This window comes from Somniosus microcephalus, chromosome 5, assembly GCF_052327205.1.
Source record: "Somniosus microcephalus isolate GS21.2 chromosome 5, FLI_Smic_1.0, whole genome shotgun sequence".
NCBI classification, from domain to species: Eukaryota; Metazoa; Chordata; class Chondrichthyes; order Squaliformes; family Somniosidae; genus Somniosus; species Somniosus microcephalus.
Genome location: NC_140991.1, coordinates 137,443,776 through 137,459,986, shown reverse-complemented (window position 1 = coordinate 137,459,986; position 16,211 = coordinate 137,443,776). Strand labels below are relative to the sequence as shown.

The following is a 16,211-nucleotide window of genomic DNA, read 5'->3' as shown; positions in this document are numbered from 1 at the left end:
TAACAAAACGGCTCCTGATTTCTGCCGGTAGATCGAGGTTTCCGGACATACAACCTCCGGGTAAACCAAAGTGTCCTGTATATCCAAGTTTGCTGATGATACAAAGTTAGATGGGAATGTAAGTTGTGAGGAGGATGCAAAGAGGCTTCAAGGGGATAGAGACAGGCTAAGTGAGTGGGCAAGAACATGGCAAATGGAATATAACGTGGAGAAATGTGAAGTTTGATAGGAAAAATAGAAAAGCAGAGTATTTTTTAAATGGCGAGAGATTGGGAAATGTCGGTGTTCAGAGGGACCTGGGTGTCCTTGTACACGAATCACTTAAAGTTAACATGCAGGTACAGCAAGCAATTTGGAAAGCAAATGGTATGTTGGCCTTTATTACAAGAGAATAAGTATAAGAGTAAAGACGTCTTACCGCAATTATATAGGGCCCTGGTGAGACCACACCTGGAGTATTGTGTACAGTTTTGATCTCCTTACCTAAGGAAGGATATACTCGCCCCAGAGGGAGTACAACGAAGGTTCACCAAACTGATTCCTAGGATGGGGGGATTGTCCTATGAGGAGAGATTGAGTAGACTAGGCCTATATTCTCTAGAGTTTAGAAGAATGAGAGGTGATCTCATTGAAACATACAAAATTCTTACAGGGCTTGACAGGGTAGATGCAGGGAGAATGTTTCCCCCGGCTAGGGAGTCTAGAACCGGGGTCACAGTCTAAGAATAAGGGGTCGGCCATTTTTGACTGAGATGAGGAGAGATTTCTTCACTCAGAGGGTGGTGAATCTTTGGAATTCTCTACCTTAGAGGGTTGTGGAGGCTCAGTCGTTGAGTATATTTAAGACATAGATCGATAGATTTTTGGATATTAAGGGAATCAAGGGATATGGGGATAGTGCAGGAAAGTGGAGATGAGGTAGAGGATCAGCCATGATCTTACTGAATGGTGGAGCAGGCTCGAAGGGCCAAATGGCCGACTCCTGGTCCTATTTCTTATGTTCTTAGGTTTTAGAGTGTTTCTTATGAAAATTGAGTGCATCCTATTAATCAAATAATACATTATTAATTTTAGTTGGAAAACTTGACGAAAAGGAAGAGCTATCATTTGATTTCATTCATTTTAGCAATAAGTGCTTTTGCAAGCTTTATGGCCTACTTCAGCTATTTCTTATGTTCTTATGTAAGTATCCAGGGCCAGGAACCTCCCATACATTGGATGTGAATTTAACTACCGAGATAGGCTAATTAATTGCTATTTTTTTAAGTCTGTAAGGAAAATTAGCATTTTAATTACCTTTTATTTGTCTTTTTTTTAAATGCAAGAATAAAGTTTGCTTTAAAATCCTAATATTTAAATGTAACCCTTTTCCAAATCGTTTGTGAAAAAATGGTCAAAATCTGAAACTGTGACACTGTCTGACTGATCGCAAAAATTATAAGTATGAATTTCAAAGTTTGCTTTTCAAATTTCAAAGCACCAGGGATGTACATACTGCAGAAAAATACATGCTGCTATCTCAGCAAAATCACATATTATTGCAGAGAAGTGCAGTTTTAGATCTTGCATACTCAGCGTCGTGAAAAAAAATCAGGTTTCTAAGGCAGCAGGTTCATTTACTGATAGTGAAAAATTCTAATAATCTTAAGGAGTCATAGATGATCCCTCTGTCCTTATCACAGAAATTACTACCACATTAGCATTCATTTATAGTTCCAGAATATGACAAAATATACATTGTAATGTGTGAATATTCAATTTTGGGCATCTGTATCAGAAAGTGCAGTGCTTTCTGTTAGCTTGCAGTTATATTATTATAATAAATCAATATAAATAAATATGTAACAAAACTACAGAATGAGATATTTTTCTTAATGTAGATTATTTTTATTCTTTGGACTACAACTATTTCAATAGCAAATAATGCAGCTTTCTTTTATATCATTTAAATATAGTGTTTGGATTTCGGAAAGATTAATAATTGAAAAACATGATCCCTCTCCCCTTTCCCTTCTTCACAACTATTCTCTGACCAAAATAACTTGCAACTTGCCTGCAAACTACAATGTTCTGCAGTTTTTGTCTTGTATTTATTCGCAGCATGTGCATGACATTTCAGGATGGAGTCTCCTCTTCCTACTTGTCTGTCTGCTGTAAGGCTATGAGGTGCTCAAGAGCTCCACAGAATGACTTACCTTTTGACTTTCCCTCCTTCCCCATAGGCAAACAACTAACTTCTGCTCTGGACTTTCCTTCAGTTGTTCTGTGGTGTGGGGAAATCACAAGCGAACTCAAAGCCTATCAATTCATTCACCACCACCACGCCACATTGAATGCCATGTTCTTTGTAATTGAGAAGATTCATCTCCTGACCAATCCAAGGTCTAAGACCAAGAGATTTCAAAACAGCTTCTAGTTAAAACTGACTGCAATACTGACGTAAAATGGTGTAAGTACTTTCCAGTATTTTTTATTGTCAGAACAGAACTAGAGAACACAACTTCAATATTAACAAGCCCCAAACAAGGATCATCTATTAGAAGAAACTATTATTTTTCTTCTTAGCATAGCAGATATGTGGAACAGACTCCCAGCTAAAGCAACCAATTCTATCTATATTAATCAGAGCTGTCCAAACTATACAGGCCCTTGATGTCATCATACCAGAGACATTAACTCACCAAAACACAAACATGGTTAAAAGTTGCAAGCTGTGTCCTTCACAGAAAGCCAAACAAGTCTTTCATTCATTATCCATTTCTTCAAAATAAGTAAATTGTAGCAAGAAACACTGAATTTCTAATTACAGGAAACTCTTTTTATCCGGCACCAACGGGACCGGTGTGGTGCTGGTTTATCAAAAAGTCCGGATTACCGAGAGCTATAGTTAAAAGGTACGAGAGCTGAGAGCTCCGTATACAGCAAAAAACCCAGGCTTCCCTGTTGCTTAGCAACAGGTGCAGGATCCAAGCATCCATGTTGCTTAGCAACAGCTGCAGCCACACCCGACTGCACAGCCACAGATCGAGGAACGGCCAGTAATATGAAGTAAAACTTACCTGAACCTACTCCTGAATTTTGCCGGTTAACCGAGATTTCCGGTTATTTAGGTACCGGTAAATCGAGAGTTTCCTGTATTATAAATCTGCCTAACAGTCTCTTCTTTTAATGCTTTGTACATTTGTTGTTCATGTCAAGAGAATTATTTCAATAAGCAAAACCTCTCTTATACAAATGCAGATCCCTAAGACACAAGCCTTTCAAATATACATACAGCATCAGGGAGTGACAGATGGTGACACTAGGTGCCCGAAAAGGAAAAGCATTTTATGCTGCATTACTAACATCCCTCACACTGATGAACACAAAATTCATAACAGCAAAGTAAAGGAAAATCAGCCAGTGTTCATGTTCCTGACCACAGCTGGAAATGAGCATGTGTGGACTTTGGGTGAGCATAGAATTGCATTCAGTTGTAATGTCTCCCCCAGTCAAATATATTGCAGAAATTCACTGTTTAGGTTCATACATCGAGAATGATTTAGACAACATACCAGAGAACACCTGGAAACATTCCCACGGCTTCATGAGAGAGGGAAAATTTTAAAAAAATAGCAGAAAAAAAGAAAAGTTAGAAGCAGGATAAAACACTATAAAAATAAGTATACAGAAACGATCAACTACTCTATGGAGCCCAATTATTTCTGTACTGTTGAGGCATAAAAAATTATGGAAAATAACCAAACAGAGCTGAATAATGGAAGTTGTAAGGTTAGACAAATATTCTGGAGATGTTCTCTATTATCTTTGGGACTTCTGATAACTGTGTGGGTTGGGTAGAGAAAATGATAGGCCAGGCTGTGTATCATCTGGCAAAGTACCAAGCTCGATGAGCCAAAAAGCCTTTTATCATTTCATGCTACTTTATGTTTTAAAGAATTCTGAGTGAGCATATAGCAACACAGAAGGCTCTAGGTTTTATTCACGTTACATTTTTGAGATCACAGTAACCTAATCTGTTTGGTACTTAAGCTAAAATATTGAAGTTTTTATGATTAAGCAATTTGAAACTTTTCACATTGTTTTCCTTGAGTCATGATTTTCAGCTAATGCATGAAAAGAAAGAGAATCTGGTAGACTGGTGAAAACATCGGCAGGTGATTTTGCTAAATTTATTTAAGGAGACACTTTTATTCATTACCATACAACTTGGAGATTGTTAAGGGAGTAAACAAATGAAGCTTAATCAGAATATAGTTTAAAATTATCATTAATTGCTTAACAGATTTCTCCAGGGCATTAAATGAAAATACATTCTTATTTGATTATTGACAACAATCATCAAATTTTCAGTCATAGAATCATAGAGTGATACAACACTGAAGCATTCGGCCCATTGTGCTGGCTCTTTGAAAGAGCTATTCAATTAATTCCACACCCCTGCTCTTCCCCATTGCCCTGCAATGTTTTCCTCTTTTCAATGCATGACATATTATAGCGCACACAGAACAAGGGAAAACATTCAAATACATATAATTGCACCACTTTTTCTAACATCTTATCATTAAATTTCCTGTTGAATGGTCGAAGTTTGGTCTTATTTGTTTATATTAGTGCTAACCTTGAACCTTCCTTCCTGTTGCTCTACGTCTTTATTTGGCCCAATCATTGGCTGTTGTATCAACAAGGAACTATTATGATACATTTTTCGCTTTAGGCCGACAGGCACAGTATGTGAGGTGTGCTACATCGGTAAGAGATGGGGAATGTTAGCTTTCCTGTCCCAGGCCATTTAAAGGCCCGGGCACACTCTGTACATGGGTGCACCACTTCTCAAGGACTTGCATTGGGGTTAGAGGCACAAACAGGAGCATAGTTTTAGGTTTGAAGGGCCTGCAAAAGCACCCCTGGTGCCAGAATCGGGGCCTTCTGTCTGCTGATGGAATAAGAAGCTACCATATGGTTCTTGTTACTTGTAAAGATAGTTCAACAGAAATATCTTCTGGCTTATCTTGGTTGCAGGTGGCTCATCCTCGGTCACTTGTTCCAAGTTGGGCAGCATGCAGCAGATTATGATGATCGTGATTGGCCTGGATTATAGATATTGCGTGATCTGTCCAGGCAGCTGAAGCATTATTTCAAAACTCTTAGTGTGTTCAATAAAGAGCTTCGTGGCTACATGGGCCTTGCTGTATCTGAACTCTGCTGATGTTTGTGGCTACCCGAGAAGCATTTGGAACCAGGGTAGCCTAAGTCTCCTAGGAGCCATCCTTGCAGTCTTTCTTTAGTTCGGCTCAGTTAGTAGCATTCTCAGCTCTAAGTCAGAAGGTCCTGGGGTCAAGCCTGTTTGCCAACTCAGGTGAACTAAAAGATCCTAGGTACTATTTGAAGAACAGCAGGCAGTTTTCCCAGTGTTCTTACCAATATGCATCCCTCAATCACTATCTCAAAACTAGTCATTTATCTCGTGCTGTTTCTGCAACCTTGTTGCTATATTTGTTTACATAACAACAGTGCCTGCACATCAATAGTACAGCATTGGCTGAGGCATCAGAATATATTGAAAATGCCAAAAGTGCTATATAAATAATCCTGGCATGAGAGCTCATGACTGCTGCCTGGGAAGTGAGCATCAATTTTCATGATCCTGTTTTGATGGTCACATATGACCTACACTTCAATGGACTTTTCTGGAAACTCTCGCACTTCATGAAAGCTATGGAATTATGTACAGGGCCTTGTAAGGCTACTTGGGTGCCAATGATGTCCTAGTCCTAGATCTTGCCATCTAAGAACAGTTCAGAACCCTCTTATTTTGCTGACAGCTGCCCAAGAAAGAAAAAAGTTATGACATTTTTCATCTCAGCAAAAAATGCATCAGTTAACTTAACACATCGTTGAACTGCAGATTGTCTGATATTGTTAGTGTGCCCTATGGCATAGTCATAACGGCACAGAAGGAGGCCATTCAGCCCATCGAGTCCATGCCAGCTCTCTGTAGAGCAATCCAGTCAGTCCCATTCCCCCGCTCTAACCCCTGAGCCCTGCAAGTTTATTTCCCTCAAGTGCCTATTCAGTCTCCCCTTGAAAACATTGAGTGTCTCCACTTCCACCACTTCCGCTGGCAGCGAGTTCCACTCGCTGCGTAAAAAAGTTTTCCCTCACGTCCCCCCTGTACCTCTTGTCCAAAACCTTAAATCTGTGTCCCCTAGTCTTTGTAGCATCAAGTAGTGGGAACAGCCTTTCCCCGTCTAGCCTATCCAAACCCGTCATAATCTTGTACAACTATCAAATCACCCCGCAACCTCCTTTGCTCTAATGAAAACAAATACAGCTTCTCCTACCTGTCCTTGTAGCTAAGATGCCCCATCCCCGGAACCAGTCTGGTAAATCTCCTCTGCACCCTCTCAAGTGCCTTCACATCCTTCCTAAAGTGTGGTGACCAGAACTGGACACTATACTCCAGTTGTGGCCTAACCAGAGCTTTAGAAAAGGTTCAGCATAACTTCTCCACTTTTGTACTCAATACCCCTATTTATGAAGCCCAAGATCCCAAATGCTTTGTTAACCACTCTCTCAATATGTCCTGCCACCTTCAGGGGCCTATGCACATTGACTCCCAGGTCCCTCTGTCCCTGCACACTCTTTAAAACTGTACCATTAAGTGTATATTGCCTCTCCCTGTTCTTTGTGCCAAAATGCATCACCTCATACTTCTCTGTATTAAATTCCATCTGCCACTTGTCTGCTCATTCTGCTAGCCTTTCTATGTCCTGTTGCAGTCGATTGGTATCATCATCACTATTTGCCACACCCCCAGATTTGGTGTCATTGGAAAATTTAGAAATTCTACTCTGTATTCCAATATCCAAGTCATTTATATATATCAAAAAAAGCGGTGGCCTCAGCACTGACCCTTGGGGAACACCACTGTCTACCATCCTCCAGTCTGAAAAACAGCTGTTTACCACAACTCGCTGTTTTCTGTCCTTAAGCCAATTCCTTATCCAAGCTGCCACTGACCCACCTATTCCATGAGCCTCAATTTTGTTAACCAGCCTTCTATGTGGTACTTTGTCAAATGCCTTCCTAAAATCCATGTAGACAACATCCATTGCATTCCCTTCATCAATCCTCCCTGTTACTTCATCAAAAAATTCAATTAGATTAGTCAAACATGATCTGCCTTTTACTAATCAGTGTTGGTTCTCCTTAATTAGCTTAAACCTCTCCAAGTGCCCGTTAATTTTTTCCTTGATTACTGTTTCTAAAACTTTACCCACCACTGATGTTAAACTGACCGGCCTGTAGTTACTAGGATTGTCCTTACACCCTTTCTTTAACAATGGTGTCACATTTTCCACTTTCCAATCCTCAGGCGCCTCAAGGGAAGATTGGAAAATTATGGCAAGCCCTTCCGCTATCTCCTCCCCCAATTCCCTTAGCAACCTGGGATGCAAACCAGGCGACTTGTCCATTCTAAGCATACCCAGCCTTTCCAGTACATCCTGTCTATCAATTTTCACTCCTTCCATTGCTACCTTTTTCACTTCTACCGATATTTTGTCAGCATCCACCTCCTTAGTAAACACCGGTACAAAATACTCATCGAGTATTCTAGCCTTGCCCTGCACATCTAAGCATATAACACCTTCTTTGTCCCTAATAGGCCCCACCCCGCCTCTTACTTCCCGCTTACTGTTTACATGCTGGTAGAAGATTTTTGGGTTCCCTTTTATGTAAACCGCCATTCTACTCTCATATTCTCTCTTTGCCAATCTTATTTTCATCTTCACTTTCCCTCTCCCTCTCAATTTTGTGTATTTGGTCTGGTTCTCCCTTGAAGAATTCACCTGACATGCATAGTATGCCCTCTTTTTTTGTTTCATCATCTTCTCTATCTCCCTTGTCATCAAGGAGCCCTTGTTTTGGTTCCCTTACCCTTCCTGCTTGTTGGAATGTACCTAGCCTGTACTTGGAACATCTCCTCCTTAAAGATCACCCATTGTTCCATTACAGTTTTTCCTGTCAATTTTTGGTTCCATTTTACCCTGGCTAGATCTTTTCGCATCCCATTGAAGTTAGCCCTATTCCAGTTTAGAAGTTCCACTCTAGATTGTTAATCTAAATCTTATGATACGATGATCACTCGTACCCAAGTGTTCTCCCACAGACACATGGTCGACCTGGCCCACCTCATTCCCCAGCACCAGATCCAGCAATGCCTCCTTCCTAGTTGGGCCAAGAACATACTGGTCAAGGAAATTCTCCTGAACACATTGCAGAAATTCTTCCCCCTCCTTTCCCTTTACCCTAGCATTATCCCAATTGATATTTGGGTAATTAAAGTCCCCCAATATCACCACTCTATAGCTCTTGCATATCTCTGCAATTTCCCTGCAGATTTGCTCCTCTACCTCCCTCTCACTATTTGGACACCTGTAGAATACCCCCAATAGCCTGATCATACCCTTTTTGCTCCTCAACTCTAACCAAATGGATTCTGTCCTTGTCCCCTCAAGAACATCCTCCCTTTACAATGTCTTCCCTAATCAGTGCTGCCACCCCACCTCCCTTTTTTCATTCCCTATCTTTTCTGAACACCTTGTACCCTTGAATATTAAGTGCCCAGTCCTCACCGTTTTTAAGCGACGTTTCCGCTATTGCCACACGGCTAATTGTGCTTGTAGCTCACCAACCTTATTCATCACACTTTGTGCATTTACATACATGCATTCTAAATCAATTTTTGAATTTTTCGTAGTCTTTCTTAGTCTGCTTCTATCTAATATGGTACTACTTCTGCCTCTAGTACTACTTTCTTCTCTAGTACAATCCAACACACTGCCTCTTTTATGCACCTTATTTCTCTTTTCTACTCCTATATGTTGGTGCCCATCCCCCTGCCAAGCTAGTTTAAACCCTCCCCAACAGCACTAGCAAACCTCCCCGCGAGAATATTGGTCCCGGCTCTGTTGAAGTGTAACCCGTCTGGCTTGTACATGTTCCACCTTCCCCAGAAACAGTCCCAATGCCTCAGGAATCTAAAACCCTCCCTCCAGCCACGCATTCATCTGTTCTATCCTCCTATTCCTGTACTCACTAGCACGTGGCACCGGGAGTAATCCGGAGATTACTACCTTTGAGGTCCTGCTTTTTAATCTCTTTCCTAGCTCCCTATAGTCTGCCTGCAGGACCTCATCCCTCTTTCTGCCTATGTCATTGGTATCGATATGGGTAACGACCTCTGGCTGTTCACCCTCCCCCCCTCAGTGACATCCTTGACCCTGGCACCAGGGAGGCAACATACCATCCTGGAGTCACGTCTGCGTCCACAGAAACACCTATCTGTTCCCCTAACCAATGAATCCCCTATCACTATTGCGCTTCCACTCTTCTTCCTTCCCCCCTGTGCAGCTGAGCCATCCGTGGTGCCGTGGCCTTGGCCCTGGCTGCTCTCCCCAGAGGAGCCATCACCCCCACCAGTTTCCAGAACTGTGAACTGGTTAGCGAGAGAGATGCACTCTGGGGATTTCTGCCCTACCTACATGTTGGAAAGAACCAGCAACATAGAAGTTTAGGTCTGTGGTGACCTTGATAGCCAGTATTGTATTGGAGGTTGGCTGGAGGTCAGATACTCTGGCACAACACCATCAGTCTCCTTGGTGAAGTGGAGTCTGTGAAAGCAGTTTTCCTCCGACAATCCAAGGTAGTATACTTCTGCCTGTAGTATGGGTTGTGTGTAATGATGAGTAAGGGCAATCCACCTCTGAGACAAAATAGCCTGCCTTGCATCCTTCTTTTAATTCTCCTCTTCATCCTCAAAGTAACAGAAATAGATGAACCCTCGCTTTCAAAATTAGGACTGCAACGACTAAAAATTTGGCAGTCAACATTTTTGAGAAAAGACCTCAAAATATAGCCTAACAAAAATTACAACTAGCACACAGTATTCCCAACAAGATTCACAATGATTGTATACATGATAACATGCATCCAATTAAAATATATATTAATAAAATAAAATTCTTGACTGTTCTTAAAACCGGATTTTAAATTTGCTCCAGTGCAATCAATCTCTACCTAATTTTCTAACTACCTCCCCATTCCTGTTTTACTTCAGTGCCATCAGCAATGGCAAATATTTTCCATGGTGTTCACACAATTTTCTTTTCTAGTGCCATTTGTTATAGCTCACAACTGCACTAATATTTCCTAAATATTTCTATCTATTTTCATTATTTTAACTGTAAATAATAACGCAATAGATGGTTTTTCTGCTACTGTGATATATTAAAAATAAATTCTTAGACAATAAAACAATCCGTTTCAATTTAATCCTTCTAAATGCTACCTGCTTGTGTTTAGCAATAACATAACCACCGCCAGTAGATTGTTTATTATTCAGTTTCAGCTAAATAATTTATATGTTTTTTTCCCAGTGTCATTCCACCTGCCTTTTTTAAGGTAGTAAATAATGAAACATTGTCCATTCTCTAGGCTGTCCTGAATTGCTTATTCTCCCAAGTATTGTAACCTAATTTTTGATTATAATATTTATTTCCATATGCTATTTTTACATTTCCAGTGCTTAGTTTATTATGTAATCCATTTGCTTTCCACAAGTACAAACTTTCCTCATTCTTTATGATTTTCTTCCGCCCATTATCTATCTGCATTTTTCCTAAATCTTTGCCTTTTTCACAAAATTTCATTTTTTTGAAAATAAAGATAACTACAGTTTATTTATTCTTTTAATTCCTTACAGTGGTCTCGCTGTAGGATGGACAGGCAACCTGCCCCCAACCGTCTGTCAACACTGTTCTGCAACCAACGGCCAGGTGCTGTGCGACAGATGGCTTTCCTTCAGCTTCTTCCCTTTCTTCTGTTGACCATCGTCAACTACCCCATCATAAACATCTTGGGGTCACCACTGACCAAAAGCCTAACTGGACCAGCCATATCAACACCATGGCTACAAGCGCAGGGCAGAGGTTGGGTCCTAGCCAACATTTTTCCTACAAGCAACACCACTAAAAGCAAATCACCTGGTCATTCATTTCAGTGCTGTTTGTAGGACTTTGTTGTGTGCAAACTGGCTCTCACATTGGCCTACAGAACAAGTGACTATATTTCAAAAGTATTTCATTGGCTGTAAAGCACTTTGGGACACCTTGAGGGGTGTATTATATAAATACAAGTTGTTCTTCATTACTCTTCAACGAGTGGCTAACCTCCTGATGCCTCAAAGCCTTTCCACAATTTAAAAGGTTCAAAGTCAGGGATGATGAAAGCACACCACTCAACTAGATGGCTGCAGTCACAACAACACTCAAGAAGTTCGACACCATCCAGGACACAGCAGTTCATTTGGCTGCCACTCCTGCCACTGGACTCAAAATCCACCGCCTCCATCAAAAGCACAAAGTGGCTGCATTATGTAAGATCTACAGGATGCACGGTCTTCTTCTTCTTCTTCTTCTAAGGCAGTCCCTCGGAACCGAGGATGACTTGCTTCCACATTAAAAATGAGTTCACAGGTGACTGATGAGTCCAATGCGGGACCTACAGTCTCTGTCACAGGTGGGGCAGACGGTGGTTGAAGGAGTGGGTGGGTGGGGTGCTTGGGTTGACGTGCGCTCCTTGCGCTGGGCTTCCGCTTGCTCTCGGCGAAGAGACTCGAGGTGCTCGGCGCCTTCCTGGATGCTTCTCCTCCACTTTGTGCGGACTTGGGCCAGGGATTCCCAGGTGTCGGTGGGGATGTTACACTTTTTCAAGGAGGCTTTGAGGGTGTCCTTGAAGCGTTTCCTCTGCCCACCTGGGGCTCTCTTGTCGTGCCGGAGCTCCGATTAGAGCGCTTGTTTTGGGAGTCTCGTATCTGGCATGCGGACGATGAGGCCCATCCATCGGAGCTGATCGAGCGTGGTCAAAGCTTCGATGCTGGGGATGTTGGCCTGAGCAAGAAAACCGACGTTGGTGCACCTATCCTGCCAATGGATTTGCAGGATCTTGTGGAGGTAGCGTTGGTGGTACCTCTCCAGTGCTTTGAGGTGCCTGCTGTACATGGTCCATGTCTCTGAGGCATACAAGCAGGGCGAGTATCACTGCTGCCCTGTAGACCATGAGCTTAGTGCCAGGTTTGAGGTCCTCGTCTTCAAACACTCTCTTCCTCAGGCGGGCAAAGGCTGCACTGGCACACTGAAGGCGGTGTTGGACTTCGTCGTCGACGTCTGCCCTTATTTACAGTAGGCTCCCGAGGTATGGAAAGTGGTCCACGTTGTCTAAGGCCTCGTCATGGATTTTGATAATCGGGGGGGCAGCACTGTGTGGCGGGGGCAGGTTGGTAGAGGACCTTTGTATTACGGATCTTTAGTGCAAGGCCCATGCTCTCGTACGCATCAGTGAAGGTGTTGACGATGGTTTGGAGCTCGACCTCCGAGTGAGCGCAGACGCAAGCATCGTCTGCATACTGTAATTTGACGATAGAGGATGGGACGACCTTGGATCTGGACTGGAGGCGACGGAGGTTGAACAGTTTCCCGTTTGTTCTGTAAATTAGTTCCACTCCAGTGGGGAGCTTACTGAGGGTGAGATGGAGCATTGCAGCAAGGAAGATTGAGAAGAGCGTTGGTGCGATGACACAGCCTTGCTTGAACCCAGTTCGTACGTGAATTGGGTCTGTGGTGGAACCGTTGGTCAGGATCACGGCTTGCATGTCGTCGTGAAGCAGACGGAGGACAGTGACAAACGTTTCAGGACAGCCGAATTTGAGGCGGATACTCCATAATCCCTCATGGTTGACAGTGTCGAAGGCCTTTGTGAGTTTGAAGAAGGCCATGGTGCTATTCCCTGCATTTCTCTTGTAATTGACATGCGGTGAAGATCATGTCCATTGTGCCCCTTAGTGAGCGGAATCCGCATTGCGACTCTGGGAGGAGCTCTTCAGCCATTGGGAGAAGGCGACTGAGGAGGATTCTTGCGATGACTTTCCCTGTGGCAGACAGCAGGGAAACTCCTCTGTAATTACCGCAATCAGACTTGTCACCTTTCTTGAAGATGGTCACAATTACGGCGTCTCTGAGATCCCCTGGCTTGCTCTCCTCCTTCCAGATAAATGAGTTCATGAATTCGCGCCAGTAGTGCTTCTCCGCCATGCTTTAGCGCCTCGGCGGGGATTCCATCTGCTCCTGAGGCCTTGTTGTTCTTTAGTTGTCGGATGGCCTTTTCAACCTCATGCTGGGCTGGGGTTGTGCTGAGATGGTGGCGGGTAGCATGCTGTGGGATGGAGTTGAGTACACTCGTGTCGAAGACAGAGTCGTGGTTAAGGAGATCTTCTTTTGATAATTTCATCCTGTGAGAGACAACATCATTCATGTCCCGAGGCCGGGACCCAGGAGCGAGGACAAGCCCAGCAGCGAGGTCAAGGCCCAGGAGTGGCACAGCGTGGACCAGCAGCAGGGTCGGGGCCCAGGGAAGGTGCGGCACGGGCCAACAGCGAGGTCGGGAGGACCACAATGCATCCTACGAAACCTAAGCAGAGAGGACCTGCGGGAAGGAGGGAGGAGGACAGTAGCAGTAAGTTTGTGTGTGTGCTAGGCCGTTGTAGCAGAGCCTGGTCTCCAATCGTCTTGGATCCCCTTGCCATTGGACCAAGACCTTGCTCTGTCAAGCCCGTGTGGTAGCTGGTGTGCAACGGCCACCCCACGTTAAAAGAATTCACGCACAGGCATCTTCCACCCTTTAAAATGAAGTTCGGGACCTGGAATGTCAGGACCCTCATGGACAACCCCAACAGTGACAGACCAGAACGCCGTACTGCTATCATTGCCCGGGTGCTCAGACGCTTCGACATTGACATCGCCGCCCTAAGTGAGACCCGGCGGGCAGGGGAAGGCCAGCTCAAGGAGCAAGGCAGTGGTTACACCTTCTTCTGGAAAGGCAAACCCGAAGAAGAACGCCGCCTCCATGGGGTAGGCTTCGCCATAGAAAATGAACTAGTCGGGCATCTCAGAGACTCCCTAGCAGTATAAACGAGCGCCTCATGACTCTTCGACTCACCCTAGCCCAAAACCAGTGCGCTACGGTCATCAGTGCGTACGCCCCAACACTGGAAGCCACAGACGAGACCAAAGAGGAATTCTACTCCAGCCTCGAACAATCCCTGTCCCGAGTCCCAACGGGCGACAAGCTGATCCTCCTTGGCGACTTCAACGCCAGAGTTGGAAAGGACACAGACCTCTGGAGAGGTGTGATTGGCAGAGAGGGGGTAGGGAAAGCCAACTCCAACGGTACCCTCCTCCTGTCGAAATGCTTAGAACATGGCCTCGTCATAACCAACACCTTGTTCCGTCAGAGAGACAAGTGCAAGGCTTGATGGCAGCACCCTCGTTCCAAGCACTGGCATCTGCTGGACGACGTCATCATCTGAGTGAGGGACTGCAAGGACGTCCGTATCACCCGCGCCATGACAGGAGCTGATGACTACTGGACAGACCACCGTCTAATCCGCTCTGTCATCTCCATCAATGTAGCCCCAAAACAGCGGCGGCAACAGAAACAATGCTGCAGGAAAATTAACGCTGGAGCACTCAAAGACCCCGCTAAGAAAGTCCTATTCAGCCTGCGCCTCACAAACAACCTGACGACTCCCAGTGATGCAGAGACACAGAGTGCCCACAGCGTCTGGTCTGCACTCAAGGCCTCCATAATCAGCACCTGTGAAGAGATGCTCAGTCACTCGACCAGGAAACACCAAGACTGGTTCGACGAGAATGACCAGGAGATCCAGGAGCTAATAAGCCGCAAGCGCAAGGCATTTCTGATCTGGAAACAGCAACAGAACTCGAGAGCAAGAAAGCAGCTCTACAGAAGCCTGAAGGCCGAGGTCCAACAAAAAACTCGCGACCTAAAGAACAGATAGTGGGTGGAGAAAGCGCAGGAGATCCAGCAGCTAGCTGACAACCACGACGTGCGTGGATTCTTTAGCGCAGTCAAGACCTACTACGGCCCAAGCACCCAAGGCCCTTCCACACTGTGGGCCAAGAATGGAGAGGTACTCATCAAGGACAGGGAAGCAGTCAGTGCCCGCTGGAAGGAGCACTTCGAAGATGCACTGTAGCCCAAAGCTCTGGAATTTCCACCGCCTCTCTACCTCTCTTTCCTCCTTTAAGACGCTACTTAAGACCTACCTCTTTGACCAAGCTTTTGGTCATCTGCCCTAATATCTCATGTGGCTCGATGTCAACTTTTGTTTAATAAATTCCTATGAAGTGCCTTGGTACGTTTTACTATGTTAAAGGCGATATAAAAATACAATTTGTTGTTGCAGCAATTCATCAAGGTTAATCTGAGAACACCTCTCTCCCCTGCAACCTTTACCACCAAGAAGGATGAGAGCAGCAATGTTGTGGTTACACCATCCCCTCCATGTACCCTTCAAGTCACACATCATCCTGACTTGGCAGTTCCTTCATGGCTACTGAGTCAATATTCTGCAACTCCCTACTTTGTGAAAGTGCCATCACCACAGAGGTTCAAGAAAGTCCACTATCTTCTCAAGGCAACTAGGGATGAGCAGCAAAGTACCTCCCACAATCCAAGCACAATTTTAAAAAACTTTTGTAGTTCTATTCAATTATTTCTAATTACTTCTCAAGAGAACTGCTATAAAATGAAACACCACTACAGCAAGAAATTCAGGGAAGAAAGAAAGATGATGTTTGGTTTTACAAATAATATTTGATGTATACTTGAGGCTATACATTTTAAACAAATTCTAAACCTATTTATCACATTATAATTTTTCTTATGCTCAAATAGCACATAGTCCAGAATTATAATTATGGAATCATAAATGTGAGTTACCTGTTGGCCTGTTAATGCCCAGGAAGCCAGCTTGTCCAAGGATTTTGAAGACTGTTTGGGCTGGGAATAACCCTGCTTCTTCCCATTTATCAACATAGGGATTGATTTTCTTCTCAATAATCTATTAGAAATAAAATCAATAATCTTTTATCAGCGTCTTTCAAAAAGGATGATTCAGTAAGATTTTGTAACAGATAATTATTACTTCATTAAAAAAAAAGTTGCTAGGCCTATATTACTTTTCCTATTTGACACACAGTGGCCAATAATGCACTTTTGGCATAGCATTGCAGGGGCCACTGCTCCTCAGGCACTCCGTGAGCCTGTGCCCCACTGAGCAGACCTCA

The 16,211-nt window shown here is 43.8% G+C and overlaps 1 protein-coding gene across 1 annotated transcript in view; it reads right to left on the bottom strand.

Moving 5' to 3' along the window:
* The window catches only part of LOC147117352 (putative acyl-CoA dehydrogenase 6), a 119,470-nt gene extending 103,464 nt beyond the window's left edge, over window positions 1–16,006 (bottom strand). The window contains exons 1-2 of the mRNA XM_085988281.1: window positions 15,865–16,006; window positions 3,555–3,582 (exon numbers count right to left, since the gene is read on the bottom strand). Coding sequence (XP_085844407.1) covers window positions 3,555–3,582; window positions 15,865–15,960 — 124 coding nt within the window. The 5' untranslated portion in view covers window positions 15,961–16,006. The remainder of the gene's footprint in view (window positions 1–3,554; window positions 3,583–15,864) is intronic.
* Window positions 16,007–16,211: the final 205 nt, after the last annotated feature.